General features: G+C 45.6%; 1 protein-coding gene across 2 annotated transcripts in view; it reads right to left on the reverse strand.

Annotated features, from left to right (window-relative positions):
* Window positions 1-17755, reverse strand: part of pkaap (A-kinase anchoring protein pkaap) — a 68402-nt gene that overhangs the window by 25980 nt on the left and 24667 nt on the right. For both annotated transcript variants that reach the window (XM_050172749.3, XM_050172748.3), the window contains exons 7-9: window positions 11530-11663; window positions 10316-10460; window positions 1846-1963 (exon numbers count right to left, since the gene is read on the reverse strand). In XM_050172749.3, the coding sequence (XP_050028706.1) occupies window positions 1846-1963; window positions 10316-10460; window positions 11530-11663 (397 nt within the window). The remainder of the gene's footprint in view (window positions 1-1845; window positions 1964-10315; window positions 10461-11529; window positions 11664-17755) is intronic.

The following is a 17755-nucleotide window of genomic DNA, read 5'->3' on the forward strand; positions in this document are numbered from 1 at the left end:
ACCCAACACATAGATAAAGGTACAGTATTATGTGGCAGTTTGTTGTGTTGATTGTACATCCAGAATAGCAGCAGAACATTGTGGCATTAGAATGTACAGTGCTCAGTGATACTTGGGCGACATGGTGGCTGGTGCTTTTTGTGCCGTTGGCGAGTGAGGGGGCCAAATGCACTCACAATATGTCACAAAGGCTTTGGGCCTCATCGTACACCACCACGCATCAGCTCTGTGCTCCCAGCGCCCACCAACTGCACAACAAGCGCTGGCAGCGCCACGCTCCGAGTATAGGATTTAAATTGCTGAGCACTGTAGTGCACAGGCTTTTATTGTCATTTCCAATGGTACATCATCATCATCATCAGCCTGGTTACACCCACTGCAGGGCAAAGGCCTCTCCCATACTTCTCCAACTATCCCGGTCATGTACTAATTGTGGCCATGTTGTCCCTGCAAACTTCTTAATCCAGTCCAATCCACTCCGTAACACTTAATGAGCATCGGTTATCTTCCCTCCTCATTACACGTCCTGCCCATGCCCATTTCTTTTTCTTGATTTCAACTAAGATGTCATTAACTTGCATTTGTTCCCTCACCAAATCTGCTCTTTTCTTATCCCTTAACATTACACCCATCATTCTTCTTTCCATAGCTCGTTGCGTCGACCTCAATTTAAGTAGAACCCTTTTCGTAAGCCTCCAGGTTTCTGCCCCGTACGTGAGTACTGGTAAGACACAGCTGCTATACACTTTTCTTTTGAGGGATAATGGCAACCTGCTGTTCATGATCTGAGAATGCCTGCCAAACGCACCCCAGCCCATTCTTATTCTTCTGATTATTTCACTCATGATCCGGATCCGCAGTCACTACCTGCCCTAAGTAGATATACATGTATTCCCTTACCACTTCCAGTGTCTCGCTACCTATCGTAAACTGCTGTTATCTTCCGAGACTGTTAAACATTACTTTAGTTTTCTGCAGATTAATTTTTAGACCCACCCTTCTGCTTTGGCTCTCCAGGTCAGTGAGCACGCATTGAAATTGGTCCCCTGAGTTACTAAGCAAGGCAATATCATCAGCGAATCGCAAGTTACTAAGGTATTCTCCATTAACTCTTATCCACAATTCTTCCCAATCCAGGCCTGTGAATACCTCCTGTAAACACGCTGTGAATAGCATTGGAGAGATCGTATGTCCCTGCCTGACGCCTTTCTTAGACCCACCCTTCTGCTTTGGCTCTTCAGGTCAGTGAGCATGCATTGAAATTGGTTCCCTGAGTTACTAAGCCAGGCAATATCATCAGCGAATCGCAAGTTACTAAGGTATTCTCCATTAACTCTTATCCCCAAGTCTTCCCAATGCAGGTCTCTGAATGCCTCCTGTAAACAAGCTGTGAATAGCATTGGAGAGATCGTATCTCCCTGCCTGACGCCTTTCTTTATTGGGATTTTGTTGCTTTCTTTATGGAGTACTACGGTGGCTGTGGAGCCGCTATAGATATCTTTCAGTATTTTTACATACGGCTTGTCTACACCCTGACTCCGTAATGCCTCCGTGACTGCTGAGGTTTCGACTGAACCTATGGTACATAAGTCTAACCAAAAAGAGTAGTATCCAGTTTCTCAAAGAACTGCTCGCAACAAGATGACTAAACAATTGGTGCATGTATAAGACGGTGCATGCATGTGGCTTCAAGTTTGAATGTATGCTATTATCGCTTCTGCTGTAATTCTGAAAACAGTAAAAGCCTACATTTATGGTCTCTGAAGATTAAGCAAGACGCGTATGAGGGGGTGCGTCCACCTCAAGTCGGCTTTAGAGTATCAGCAGAAGGTTGACAATGTTCACCTGAGCGTTTCTTTCGCCGCAAGGAATCTGTGTCACTCTGTGCCGTCTGAATGGTGACAATGCACTCGGAGATGTACTTCACGTACAGCTGGCTCGACAGGAAGGCCTTCAGGTGGTTCTGGAAAGCAGACACAAAGGCACGAGATCACATCAGCGACAGTAGTCACTGAGCCATGATTGCCTCTGTGCAGCCGAAGAAACGCCCACTTGAGAAATACGCGCTACTGGTGGTACATTAAAACCTGGTTAATTCGGCCCTCGCTAATTAGGAAAATTGGATAATTCAGACTCGCCCTTTCATCCAGACAGGCATGTACATTATTTAATGGCATCGAACTCTCGTTAATTCTGATGCATTTGGCTACACACCGGTTAATTCAGACAACCCTCAGAGTGCGGCAAGCGCCGAGCAATGCAAATTTATGACCCAAAAGAGCAAAGACGGTGCTAGCAGTCAACTGAAATAAAGCGGCATTGTCTGCTTCGCCACAGTTGTCAGCGGAAACTATGAGAACGCCGAATGCTTCGTGTCTATTTCCATTGCATGAGTGTCTATTGCATCGCGTTTCCATGATTGCATCGACAAAGATTGTGGTTTTGTCTGCAGCTGTTGCGGCAAACACTAGTTTCATTATGACTCCGTGCATGTGTTGGTCGCGTCGGTAATGGCTGTGGTTTTGTATACAGTGGTTGCGGTAAACAAGTTTGCTTTGACTCAGTGCACGTGTTAGCCGCGTTGATAATGACTGGTTTGATCTGCAGCAGTTGAGGCAAACAGTGGTTTTGTTTTGGCTCAGTGCGTGCGTTGGCTGTGTTGATAGTGACCCTGCTTTCGTCCACAGTGGTTGTGGCAAACAAAGGTTTAACTAAGTACAGTTGTTTGCCGCATGTCTTCAGAACTGTGTGGCTGCCATGCTTGATTGCATCGATAATGACCCCGGTTTCATTCGTAATGGTTGCGGAAAGAAGTAGTTCTGTTTTTGCTTGATGCGTGTTGGTCGTGTGCCTTCAGAACTGCACTGCATGGTTGCCATACATTATCATGTTGATAGTGGCCATGTTTTTGTCCGCAGTGGTCATGGTGAGCAGTAGTTTCATTTTAACTCATTGTAATGTGTGTGCATGTAAGAAAAGGGGCGGAAGCTGTCGAGGACAAAGACCGATTGTACCAGAGCCCTCACAATGGCATCAAACCCGCGGCTACACCGTAATGGACAGACGTTCTGTTGCCAACTAGCTGTAAGTGGCGAAAAAGTATGCGGGATGTGCACGCAATAGTGAACGCATGTCCACGCATGGCACGCATGTCCACAAGGATGAAGACATGGGCCTTTCACCACAGCCAAACAGGCTGCACTGCGAAGGATGACGAGAATTGTTGCTTCTGTGTTGCTTTGGTGTGAAACAGAAGCCAGGGTTGCGAATTCATTGAGCAAAATAAGGTGGATTGATATAGCAAGCATTTACCATATATACAGTAGATCCTCGATTATACATCCGCCGGTCATGTGATGACCAGCATTTTACAACGAATTGGTTTGGTCCAAGCAAAATCCCCCACAGAAATGATGTATTAAAAACCTTGATTATACAACAAAAGATTATGCTGACCCTGCCTCATACGACAACTCTGTGGGAGCATATGAGAGGAAAAAAAAAAAAAAACACTGAGTAGACGCAGGCTCGCACGTGAGCGCACTGCAGCCGGCTGATAACGGGTTACATTTAAGTTACATTAGAATAACGACAAAATTAGCAATTTAGAACAAATATAGTAAATTCTGTGCTTTTTAGCATTACGTTGGCAACCTGTGCCTTTACGTCTCGAACAAATCCACAGACAAGTAGACCGAAGTCAAAACTTGTTCTTGGTCGAAATGGACATTTTTGCTGTACTTATGTTGTGGTTACGGTGCTGCAGTACCCTGTTGTCTCTCCCACTTCAACTCTGCTTATTCGTGATGTTATGGCGACATAGTGCACTCGATAAGACAGCCGCTTCGAGAGATGAGCAATTTTGACGGGCAAGGAGGAGGGAAACTCTGCCATGACTCAGCGGCTTGATGTCTATGATTCGCAGATGTCAGGACCAGCGGGAGGCCCTTCTTAAATGCAAGATCAGTCGCAAGGGCTCTGTGGACCTCGTAGTGGCCTGGTACCATCCCCGAATCAAATGGTTGTGCGGGCTCTTAAGAAGTACTCCACCTCAAATAACCTTGAAGGTGATGTAATCTTGTGCGATCACTTACGAAGATAGTTTCGCTTTCGTGAGACTCGGCTCGTCCCGGTATCGAACTACTTGAAGTATATGGCCGATGGTGCTCTTGGCACCGATAACGAGCTTGCCACAGTGCCAATAACACTTGTTGGGGATGCTTTTGGTGCAGGGTCACGTGAAATTTCACAAAGCATAATTATCTCCGAAAGGGATCACCCAAGAATGCTGCCTAAGAAAAGCTATCTACACCTCAGACGATGATGATAAGTGAGGATAACTTCTTTCCATTCATTCTGACTGAAACGATTTTGACGATTTTGTACAAACGTACTGAGTCGTTAGAGTAGGTCCTTCTGATTGAAGAATCTAAGTGCTCTGTCCAAAGCGCGTAATTGATTATAAGGTGTTAAAGTTTTATCGCAACACACCGCTCGGCGGAACTTTCAGCCACCCCTAGCCATTTGACGTAAATTGTCCTAATGACGCTAGTAGGGCAAGCTATGCGATTGGCTGTCCAGGGCACCTCATCGATAATTTTTCCAACTTTATAGTGAACAAATGTTGTTCGTAATAGTTGGAATGTTAGTTAATTTGTTTCCATAAAAGGCAAGTAACAGAAAGAGAATGCACAAGGACAATTTCTCACTACACTTAAGCACTTCTCGCACAAAGCAAGTGTTTTCCGCCTCCGTTACAACGTGCTCCGTGTTGACGAGAGCTCTGTGGTCAGTGTTGATCTTGATCTTTCTTTTAGTGGGCACCATGATTCGCCTTTGTTGCGTTGTGGGCTGCAAACATAGCGACCAACAATATGTCAAGCTGCGACATCGTGCCCCTCTGCAAGGCAGCAGACGAGCGGACTGGCTGCAGCACATTGGACTGTCACTATCCGATCAGCGCCAGGATTTACGCGTTTGCAGCCGTAACTTTACACTGGAGGATTACTACCGTAACAGCGCTTTGCAAGTCCGGTATTCAGGCAAACGCAAGCGCAAAGGGACAGGGCCTGGCCGTTTGACCGTGCCGTTTCACTGGACGAGCACAAGTGCAAATATGAATGGTCTGCACGGTACAGCCACCTTGTGACACAGAGCTCAACCAGCACAGAGCTCAACCACACACAGTAGTACAGTAACGAAATGTATTCTTTACAGCTGGTGTGAATTTTTCGCAGAAGTGTAATCGTTAGCACATTGTTTTTGTAAATGTTTGAAATGTTTTACAGTTGGTTAGAGCAACATCAACTCTTTGTTTGGCTGGTCAAGCTCTGTGCCACCAGGTGGCTGAACCATGCAGACCAATCAGGCCGCTCACGTACGTCTACACTAAAGCTCCTTCATCAGCTTGAGTTTATGCCTCCACCCATCCGTCGAAATGCTTGTTTTGCCTGTGGTTACCGGAATACCAGACACGCTCGGCACTGCAACAGAATGCTCACAATGCTTCGCTGCTTTAATAGCTCTTGTTTGGGTTCGACTGCCAAGCTGCTGGCAGAGTGGAGAGGCTTCGCGCGCTTGCTCCTAGGCAACCGGAAGTAGCCGACATGATGTGCCATCATAACGTGCCATCATGACGCAGAGCCAGTGAAAACGGAGCTTAAAGGGACAATAAAGCGAAACAATAAATCAGTTTAGACTAATAAATCACTGTTTGAGAACCCTGCAGACAGTCATTTCAAGATAATAGCTTTATTAGATGAGAAAATGAAGGTCGAAGTATCAATATATGAATTTTGTGCCGAAACCTTGATGCCGGTACGTCAGTGTGACGTCAGAGATTCTAAAGTATGTTTTCGCATTTGGACTGCGTTGGCTGAGTAAAGGTTCCCGAAACTAGCCATGCTTAATATTCGGTTCCTTTAGAACATAATGTAGTCAGTCTGTACCACTATATAATTAAGTAGGCCCTAGAAGATGCCATCAATATCCATGACATCACAGCGAGCAGGTGCAGGAACTTCAAGGAAGCGTTGCCACCCATTTTTCATCCTTGCGCTTTTTCTGGCTTACCAAGAGTCTTATTGTGGTAAGAGTGGTGTTTTCGGTGTTTTAGAAAGGTAATTTACTGATGCAGAAAAAATAATCTTTCTCCTTAGTGTCCCTTTAACCACATCACTTGGTGAACAAGTTGAGGAGAAAACACATGGCTATGGAGGAGGGTAACTTGTAATTGTCCGTAGCTCTCTTAATATGAGAGGCTTCACACAAATTGTGGTGCGAATGATTAACTGTAGCTGTACCCTACGTGTCTACAAAATTGTCTGAACCATTTCAGGGGCCTTTTAAAAAAAAGCTGCTTGAGTGGAGCGAGAGCCCGTCAAGTGAAGCCGCCGTGTCACCATCTTGCGGGGGTGGGGGGGCAAAAGCAAGCCACTTGCTGTAGCTTATGTGTTTTTGGACATTGTATCTTGCCGTGCGCAGTGCTGTGTGGATAGCATTTGTTTACTGTTTTCTTGATACCCTTGATAATTTGACAATCGGTTAATTCAAATATTTTTTTCGATCCTGTGAAATGCGAGAGAGAGAGAAAACAAGGATAGGAAAGGCAGAGAGGTCAACCAGAAGAGCATCCGGTTCGCTACCCTACACTGGGGGTGGTGGAAAGGAGAATAGAAAGAGGAAGAAAGGGAGAGAGTAAGCACTGAGTGCGTGTGGAAGGGACGCTATATACAGGGACACTATAAACGGTCTTTTGAGCCGGTGCACTTCAAGTATTGCACTAGTGCACGAATCGCTTTTCAAGCCAGTGACGGGTGTGGCCAAGGTCCGAGTATCTTTGACTCGGTGAACGGTCTCGAGTCCAGTCAGTGTAAAGTTGCCCGCAAACTAATCAAAGCAAACTAACCAGGTTTTACTGTAGTTCACTCTTAAAACGATTGCACCCTTTGGGGTGTATATTTGTCCTGCAACAATAATCGTCATCTGCCTTGCTTGCGTTTCTTTTCTTGAAAGCTCGGTGCTCGCTACTTTCCTGTCGAGAATGCTGTGTCACGCTGATAACATGCAAGCTGTTCGTGGCTTGGAAGTACCGGGCTCGCAACATAAAAGAAAAGAAATGCGGGCAAGATAGATGACGATTATTGTCGTGGGACAAGATAAGCCCCAAAAGGTGTAAATTGTTTTAAGAGTGTTGCTTTTTGTTCCGACAGCATTCATGATTGATCAATTTCTACATTGCATTAAAGAAGGCGAGTAAATGCTAATTATTGCGTGAATTTTTTTCTATATCGTGGCAGCTGCATGTTCATGCTGATAAAATGGAAAAATATGCCCCAGTACTCAGACGTCTGCAATCCAGAGACCTCCAATATGGCTCACCTCATAGCCCACAGTGTTTCATTAGCACTTGAAAATCCGTTAAGCAACTAAAAACCGCTGGGAGAGTCGGCAAACAACGCTGCGAGCTCTTGGCAGGCCGCTTCTTGCACCCCTGAGATGGCTGCCACTGTCTTCAGCCGAGCCCAGAGGCCGGTATAGGCGACTTCCACTCCAGCAGTTTTTCTTTAACCGCCTTGGTTCCGACTTACGCGGTTGGCTGCACCGCATCGACAAGATGTGGTGGTTAGTTTGTGCACGCGACAATGTCGGCATCTTGCAGCCTGATGTTGCAACTCTCAAGATGGAGCTGATGCGTTGCAGCTGGGAAAACGTGTAGAAAAAGATCACCAATTTTTCTTAAAGGTGATAATAAAGATTCGCTCACACGTCCTCCAATTAAGTACTTGGTTGTTATTTTTAACAAATAATTTAATCTACCTTCCTTGGAGCGGTGCAGGTTCGTGTCGCGGTCTTGTTCACGGGGTCTGTACCCGTTTTTTGGCAAGACTGAGCGTTACTGCCTATATTCTTAGTTTTTCGATTGTACGACAGTTTTGTGTTGCCCCCTCAAAGCTGTATAACCGGGTTTCTATTGTACTTGCATAATGAACACACACGCATAAACATACTGCAAACCTTGCTCTTGCAAATTTGTATTGTTGTTCCCCCCCCCCCCCCCCCCCCCCCCCCGCGTCATAATAGCACCCACAACTTTGCTACAGTGAAGTCCCACGATCGAACGGCTGTGCTGCAGTTTTTCTGGAAGAATAGAATTTTTTACTCTCACACATCTGTTTAGAGCAATTGCACACAATGTCATTGTCCGTCGCTGTGTTGGAATTTCTTAATACAGTGTACGCTCGTTACAGAGGACCCACAAACAACAGACTTTCGGATATAATGGACTATATTTCAGCCTTAGTTTGTTCTACCTATTTTACGAATGCAACAAAGTTCGCATTTATTGGACCACGCTACAACGGACTATTGGCTACTACTGGAGACAAAATTAGCGGCAGATTTTTTGAAAATCGGACATATAAAATGTACTTTGGCCGTATTGACGCAGGCTTTCTACTGACGACCGCAGCCCAATATCGTGCGCACGAGGGAGGAAGATGGGGCAGAAACGCACCATATTTTAAAGCGATTTGCGATGTGAACCAAGTGCGCCCAGTGCCGGTAGCTTCATATGTGCTGTGCTTTCAACGTTTAGTTCGCGTTGAAGCGATGGACAGCATGAAGGTCAATTTGCTTGTTGCTGCTGCTGCTCTTATCTTCCTTAATTTGCTATTGCAATTGATGCTTCGCCTTTCGGACGAATCTACAACTTTCTTGTTTGTTTTTTCCTTTGATCGTTTGTCACTCACTCTTTGCAATAAAGTTGTGAGACATCGCAACAAAAGTTTCAGAAGCGAGGCATTTTGGATATTACAGATTTCGGATAAAACGGACATCTTTCGTCAGATTATCAGGGTTCGTTGTAATGAGAGTCGACTGTAACGCCACGTGAGAAATGCCGAGATCAGGCAAACGAAATTATGCAGCTGCCTCATGCACGTTGCACATCGATGCTGGTGGCCAACGTGCTGTGGCGGCACACGAAGAAGATGACGAAGAAGATGACCGCAAAGCCAGGATGAGAGAACACTGGCGGCAAGCATGTGGTAAGAACAGGCTGCGTGTTATCACGGTCGCTTGGGACTTGATGAAAAGAGTGACCGCGATAATGCTCAACTTGTTCTTATCGCATGCTTGCCGTCAGAGCAGCTGCAAAGGCAGCTCACAAGCTCGAGAGAGCAAAAAACGCGCATGTGCTCTCTGTAACAGCAACTTTACTCTGATGCAATAGAAGAGCGCATGATCTGCAGCCAGACACGGCACACAAGAGAGTTCAGGTGAAGAAGGAGGAGGCCGGCACTTGGTCAGCACGGTGGGCATAGTCGGGCAAAATGTCGAATTGCACTGCACCCTGATACAGAGTTTATGGAGTTAATGATGCCGAGTTAAGGAGGTTTTACTATACTGCTTTGTGTAACCTCTCCCTTATATTATATAATTTACCTTTGCGAGTATTCTAAACAAATAGGTAAACAAATAAACACTCGTTTACCCTGCTGCTTTATGCAGTTAACTCTGATAAAGGTGGCAATAGTCTCTTTGGCTTTTGTATGACTGAGGCTCAAGTGCTGTCTGCGGCTATAGAGACCCATGGCCCCGTAACACAGTAGTTTACGAACATGAAAAACATGGAAGTGTTGCACTTCACTCTGATGTGGAGTGAAGTCCAATAAAGACACGCTTACGGTTTGCAAATAGTACACGTGTATTTTTAATGCAAAGGTAAGTTATCTAACGCATTTTGCAAATCATTACCCTCCTACTTTTCAAGCTTTGCTGTTTCGAAAAAGGTTCCCATAAAATTTACCTTGCATAATAAATGCAACACCCAGCTTTGCTTCGGTTTCAAGAGAGAAAGCTGTGTTCATTATGCAAGTGTATACAGTATTTATTATTTCCTTGATGCCCTCAATAATTTGACATTTGGTTAACTTGGCCCTTTATCTTGGTGCTGTGAAATCTCAATTACCAAGAAGGGTGGTTTGCTGCGCGAATTGGTAATGAATCCTTGACTTTAGCAGTGCGAAACAACATGGACGTAGGAGAAGAAAACACTGCACTGTGTCTGTTTTTTCTTGCCTCCCATCTAAGTTATTTTGCATTGCCTAAGCCAAGAATCAACAAGGTTTTACTGTACCACAATTCATTCCTGCAAAAAATGCCAAGTGCAACATAGAAGCTCAAGACCCCACATATTAGTGTATGATGCAATTAACATGCAAGACTGTTCTTAATGTGAGCCTTTAGAGCCACTCTTTAAAGGTGGCCAGTACATCAAGCACCGTGTGTGTTTTAAATAGCAGAGTGCACACACCTTCTCGAGGTACTGCAGAAGCACCATGACAGGCTTCTCGAAGCACGAGGGCAGAGGACCCTCCTCACGGCAGATATTCTGCTCCACCTCCAGACGCACCGCATCACTGAAGCCCAGGGGGCTGGTCGCCTGCAGCGAGAAGTACCTGCACAGACAGGGCCACAGCAGTCTCGGGTTCAGTGGCAAGCAGATGGCTCTTGCAGCTATGGTTTTCACATGCCCTCCGCCCGATTTGAAATAATCGTGTTCTCCATATTGCGCTAGGCGCAACATACTGTGGTGTAGAAAAACACGGTTGGTGAACTACATACAGAGCATTCCTACAAAGAACAAAAATAGTTCCTCTAACTTCACACCGTTTAACACCAGCTTTCTCTTCTGCCCTCAGGACAAATGAAGAAGGACGTGGACAAACTCAATGTTATGTTTGCCAAGTTCCTCTCATTTGTAGTTGTTAGCTTTGAACTATGGTTACTGCTGTAATGCCTAAGCGAAGGAAGTGGTAGACAGTGACTTTAGCGAAGAAATCTGCAATCATACGACTACTGGAGCACTGTCAACCTTTGCCTAAGTTGAAGGGGATAGAGACTTGGTGACTTGCTCACTGACCATGCTTTCGTCTATCTGTAGCGAGAACATGACAATGCTCAAAATATAGACTGGCTAGGTCGCATGGAGCAACCTGTTGATCAGCTTTTTTTTGGATGCTTGCAGAATAGAAACTTATCTTCTGGAAAATTTAATATTCATGTCTTCTGTTTATTTGTACCTGTGCGCAGTCCCCACCAAGTCCAAATTATCGGTCAACTACATTATTTTGTGCTACACTACACATGTTAACAAGTGTGATATTCAAAGGGGATCACCTTAGTTTAATCTCTGTTTTAATTTTCCAGTCCCCCGTCAAGTTCACATTAATAAAGTTCCACTGTACATGACTGCTTGTGCCTTATGCCTTCCTTTCTCATCAACTGTCTTTGACTGAACTGATTTCCTCCAGGAAACTGAAAAGTTTGATGCAGCAAAGCTACCAAAGAAGCCTCGCTTGGATTAGGCATCTCCAAAACATATAGAAGATATAGTGTGCAAAACCAAATTTTGATGCTAGTTAAGCTAACAAGAATATTGCATGATCCAAATTTGAATTATGGCAAGTAGGCTTGACTTATGCGTGTTACCAAGCAGTCTGATCTTGGCAAGCTGCAGTAACTCACTTGTCGTAGATGACCATGGCATCGTCCTGGGCCTGCGTCGGGTTGCAGCTCCCCTCAGCCAGCAGATGGTTACGAAAGTTGTCCGCCATGAGCAGAAAGTCCACCAGGTGTCGGCTCTGCTCCTGCTCCATGAACTGAACAAGGGGGCATTCCAAATGCAATTGCCTGAGAGCTGAGACTACCAGCATTGTTCCAGTGCATTGTGGCAGTCATTCGAGCTGCATTTCAGGTTAGGCCCAGCTCAGGTGCATCTGGGAAGGGCATCCTTGCTCAAGCTTTACAACTCTCATAGCAATGCTGTTGCACCTTATCCCTGCGCATACCACTTTGCATAATGCATTGTCTATGGAAACAATTCCAGCTTTCTTTAATGCTGAACTCTTACCTCTTGCTTCCCACAAGATGCAAGTGCAAAGCAGACTTGGGAAGTTAATGAACCAACTTGAAAATTAGATTGTGGAGATTACACATCCCAGAAATGGACCGTGGGTTATGAGGGAAAGTGTAGTGAAAGGCTCCAGATTACGTGTTACCACCCGGAGTTAAGCCTTAACATGCACTCACAGCAAGGTTCATGAACATTCTTGTGTTCCATTGCCATAAGAATGTGGCCACGATAGCTGGGAACTGAATCTGAATAAATTTGAATTCAATCTAGTGTATTCAAAAAGAAAAAAAAAAAGGGCTGTTGAATAACAGCAAATGTTGGAAGCATATTTCTCATTTATGTTCTAAATTTTCTTTGTTTCAGATATCAACAAAAATAGCAAGGTTTTAAAAAGCTTCAAGCATAAGGAACATCACTGACAATGCTGCAAAGAAAACAGGCATTGTAATTATGTACCTGTCATCTGCTGGTGTTTAAAGCAGCCAAAAGAGATACACAGTTGAACCTACTTATAACGATACCTGTTTTAACAAATATTCTATTGTTATAACCAATAATCATTATAACTGGGTTGCCTAAAAGAAAGCAAAATAAGGGGATGGCAGAGTTGCTGTGAAAAACCTATACTGGCAGGGAGGCCAGTGCCCCTCCCCCCCCACCTTCCTCCATCCGGCTGCTGATCATGTTGACTTGTTTAACTGTTTAACTCTGCTCCCTGTGTGCTCCGATTATATGTAACAAGCTGCAGCTGTCAGCATTCAAGAATGGCACTGCTATAACAAACACAGAGGGGTCATGGGTGGCAAAGTGACATGTGAGCTACACTGAGGCATGGTTTTAGAAAAGAGGCCTTCTAAAGAATGCGAGAAGGTTGCCGTGGCAGCCTCTCAGCTTGAGAACTTTAGAAGAAACACTGGGGCGAGATCACCACATGCATTTTGCCACGTACTTCTCACTGGAATGCACGAGAAAACCCATGTCCATCAGCCTTGCTTTCTTTACACAAAGCTTGCCGACATCCTTCTCCAAGGCATCCAGTTGATCCACATAGTGCAGTGGAAGGTCCCTTGTGAGAACAAAGCCCCAGAGGGACTGAATCATCTGCAGGGCCTCCTTAGAGGACAACGTTGAGGCAGCCTGCCCTACCGTGTCACCGCTGCCGTCGTCGCCGTCACTATCGCTGTTGCTATTCGAAGCAAGCACGTTTGCGACGATCGCCTCATAGGTTAGAAGCACTTCCTTTCCAAATCTATAGCAGTGTGTCTTTTCACTGACAATGTCATGAATTTCCAACGATCAGTGGGCGGATCAGCTATCATTTGTTTCAGTAGTGAGTCAAACGAGGCTGAGAAACCACGTGGCCAGGTAAGACTTCAACGCAACCAACAAATACGAGCACGAGTGACTTAATTCATTGGCAGAAGTGCGCAGTATGAGGGGTCAGTGTGCAATATGGGAGCAGTAGAGCACAGCTGGTGTAGTCCATTCGTGTTTTGGAGGGTGGCAAGGTGTAGAGCTATGGGTGCAGCCCATTTGTGTTCAGAGGAGTGGAAGAGCAATGGAAGATCGTGCAGCAGCTGGAATTTTTTTCTTTCTTTCTTTTCAAGGAGTTCACATTTCATTACTTTTCGGCACAGACACCCAGCAGCCAGACTTGGTCGTTATAGCCGATAATGTGGCCTGGGGGCATTCTAGTAAGTGGGTTATTTTGCCATAGAAAGCACACAAAAGCTGACGGTACAGCTGCTTGTCACTGTTATAACCGATATATTATTAAACTGGCATTGTTATAAGTGGGTTTGACTGTACCGGTTATACAGTCGAAACTCGTTATAACGAAGTTGTACGTGCAGCGAAAAACTTCGTTAAATCGTGAATTTAGTTCATTTGACGTTTTAAAGTTTCAGCACTAAAAACAACTTCACAAATTCCCAGACCATTCTGAATGGATAATATCTTGTTAGTAAGCACTTATAAACAAATTGCAAGAAGGTCGGGTCATAATAACGTGGTTATGAGCACCAATGCGTGCGGTGCAGATCGCACTGAGAGTAATGCATCGACGTGGCTCATGGCATTCGAGATTTGTGTGTGTTGAGTAGAGCAGCGCGGTAAATCTCGGACGCCATAGCTGACCGCGCTTCCCGCAGCCGGCGCCCACTAATTAAAAACAAGAGTGTAAAAAGATACGGGTAATGGTCCTGAGCCAAAAGAAACAAAGAAAAGCCAGTTTCGCAAGAAAGGTTGCATTTGATGGCGATAGCAAAGAGACTACACGAAGTAATGTTCATAGTTTTATTGGTGTCATGCGTGCTCAGGCAAATATTAACAGATCTCACTCGATGACCATGGACTCACAGTCGCAATGCGAGCGAGCGCTTCGTACCACGTCTTGGAAACTTGAGATTACGCGACCGCCAACACTAGACGCGCAGGCACAACAAAATGCACCTGAAGGCGCCATCCATTTCAGCTTGCCGTGGAGAGATTACCTCCAAGACCAATACAGCACGTGGCAGATAGGAGGAGGAGAAGGCAGATAGGCGCACATTCCTGCCCTTACAGCGCATGCTTGATCACGTTACCGTGCGTTCACTCCCTCCTCATCCCTTTTGTGCAGAAGGATTTGCCAGCTCTCGTGTTTCTCCGAGTTATTTACCAATGCAACAAATGGCGCAGTGGCGTTTCCTGCCTATTGCACCCCGGCGCATGCACTTTGACAGCAGTTTTGCCACTCAAGCTTTTCATGCAGAAGAAACTTAATGTAACTTTTGCCTTGGCCAACATTAGTTCTTTTTGCTAGATTTACAAGCCATACAGGCTCCACGTATATGATTGAAATGGCCGAAAACTTCGTTAAATCTAAACTATGTCACGAAGTTAGTTCATTAAATCGTAAAAAATAAATATGCAGTTTTCAACGCAACTAAGATCAGCAACTAACATCACAAATTTTGTTATGTCAAGGTTTGACTGTAACAATAAAAAGCTGCTGCACTGTCAACTTTTGTATGCTTTCTATGGTGAAATAACCCCCTTACTACAGTGCCCCCATGCCGCATTATTGGTTATAACAATGAAGTCTGGCTGCTGGATGTCCGCGCCGAAAGTTAAGGGAATACAAAATCCTTGAAAAGAAAAAGAGAACTTTGAGCCGACGCATGGTCACTTACTGCCCCAATGGTCACCGTGCGCTCATAGAATAAAACCTGCTTTAGAGCTTTCCCCGCATCGTCAGCCTCGCGTGCCTCTCTACCATCACCCTCCCACCCCTCTGAACAAGCGTGGGCTGCCCCCATAGCTCTAAGGCACGCCACCCTTCAAAACACAAATAGACCGCGCGCCAACTGCACTGCTCCCAGATTATTCGCTAGCCCCTCATTCTGCGCAGTTCTGCCAACGGATTAAGTCGCTCATGCTGGTCTTTGTTGGTTGCGTTGAAGCTGTTCTTGGCCACGTGGTTTCTCCGCCTCATTTGACTCACTGCCGAAACGGAAAATGGCTGAGCCACCCGCTGATCATTGGCAACGGCCGATGTTGCTGGTGAAAAGAAAGACGGTAAAAAAAAGTGAGTGACTTGGTGAAGAAGTGCGGACTACCGCAACTGATAGTGTCTACAGTTATCCGCTTGGCAGAGAAGTCCGAAAAAAAAAAAAAAAGCTGCTAGGTAGACAACGGGCACAAACGCGTTTGGCAAAGTGCCTATAAGGAGGTGGAACAGGCCTTCTATGAATGGTTTCTCGGTGCATGTGCCATGAACTTGCCCATCACTGGGCCAATAATGGCCACAAAGGCAAAGCAGTTTGCCTTACACATCAACAAAGTGGACTTCCAGCCATGTGGCGGCAGGGTACAGTGCTGCAAAGAGAGGCACGGCATTGTTTACAAAGCCATCACTGACGAGGGAGCTTCACTTGACATGGAGGCGAAGCAGAAGTGGGTGGAGGAAATGCTCCCTGCATCCTCGACAACTACACTGACACCGACGTAGGTAATGGCAATGAAACAGGACTGTTCCTCCAGATGTTGCCGTCCAAGATGCATGCACTCAAAGGGGACACATGTAAGGGCTGCAAAAACAGCAAGCCATGCCTCACTATGTTTTTGCGCGCCAGCATGCACAGGAGCAACAAATGCCCTGTATATGTCATTTGCAAATAAAGAAATCCCCACCGCTTCTGCGGTGCTACCAGGATACCAGTAAGCTACCGTCACAACTGCAAGGCACGGATGACACGAGAACTTTTTCGTGAGTGGCGGCTCTTCGAGTTCGATCAGCGTATTGGCTGTTCTAAGAGGAAGGTGGCGCTCATCCTAGATAATTGCAGTGCCCACCACTCCATGCCTAAGCTCTCATGCGTGGAAGTTTCTTTCCTGCCGCCGAACATGATGGTAGGCTTGCAGCCTATGGACGCTGACATGATCATCAATTTTAAGGTATGTATCATCATCACGTCCTGAACAAGTTAGTCTTGTCGAGGACAAGCAGGCAGCAACCAGACTGCAAGATCAATCTATTGATGGCCGTGCAGTTTATTTTTGGTGCATAGTCCGAAGAAAGCGCTTCTACGTATGAAACTGCTTTAGGAAAGCATGCTTTGTTTGAGGCAGTAGTGACTTAAATGAAGTCTGCGAAGCTCCCACCAATGAAGTGACGCCTGAACTTTGGCCTGCAGTTGATGAGGATGCTTCAGGACTTGGAAGAGTTTCACATGTGCATGGCACATTAGAAACAATGAAACTTCTATTCCATAAGACAATCATTGTGAATGTGCTTGCAGCGAACAGTGACGGCGACAACGGAAGCGATGATGAGGCTGCCTCAACGTTGTCCTCGAAGGACGCCCTGCAGATGACTCAGTCCCTCTGGGGCTTCGTTCCCGCAAGGGACCTTCCGATGCACTATGTGGAGAACCTGGATGCCTTGGAGAAAATTGTCAGCAAGCTTCGAGTAAAGCAAGCAAGGCTGACGAACAGGAGGTTTTCTCGTGCAAACTGGTGAGAAGTACGCAGCGAGATGCATGTGGTGATCTTGTCTGTGTGTTTATTCTGAATTTCTCAAGCTGAGAGGCTGCCACAATAACCTTCTCGCATTTTTTAAAAGGCCCCTTTTGGGGCCACCAAAGCCATGCCTCAACATAGCTTGCATGTCACTTGCCGCCTGTGACCCATCTTTGTGGTTGTTATAGCAGTGCCATTCTTAAAATGCCGAAAGCTGCAGCATGTTACACGCAATCGGAGCACACAGGAAGCAGAGTTAAGCAGTTAAAGTCAACACAATCAGCAGCTGGATGGAGGAAGGTGGTAGGGAGGGGCACTGGCCTCCCCGCCATTACAGTTTTCTCACAACGGCTCTGCCATCCCCTTATATCGCTTTTTTTCATGCACCCCAGTTATAACAATTTTCGGCTATAACAATGGAATTTTTGTGGCACTTGAATATTGTTATAAGTGGTTTTGATTGCACTACTGCAGGTGACTCAAGAATGGGGTTGCAACGTGTGACCCACTGGCAGACTTTCTGTAAGCAATGGCACGGTTCAGTCGATGGTGCTACTATCTTCGCATGCCTTTATGATGAGTCAGATACAAAGCTAGTTTGTCATTTGGGCTCTGCTTCATGCTGACAGATGTACTTACTGCATTGTACCCTAAAGGCCCTCTGTCAAAGAGGGGGGGGGGAGATGGAGAGGGCAACCAACATAGACTTAATAATATGGGGTGCCATGGTGATGTATAAAGGTTATATACAAAGATTTGGATGCTTTTACGTGCAACTGTTCACAGGAGACAAATTAATTTTTGTTCCTTCTCTCTCATGAATTGTCAGTGCAGATC

This window comes from Dermacentor andersoni, chromosome 3 (genome assembly GCF_023375885.2).
Source record: "Dermacentor andersoni chromosome 3, qqDerAnde1_hic_scaffold, whole genome shotgun sequence".
In the NCBI taxonomy this organism is placed as follows: domain Eukaryota; kingdom Metazoa; phylum Arthropoda; class Arachnida; order Ixodida; family Ixodidae; genus Dermacentor; species Dermacentor andersoni.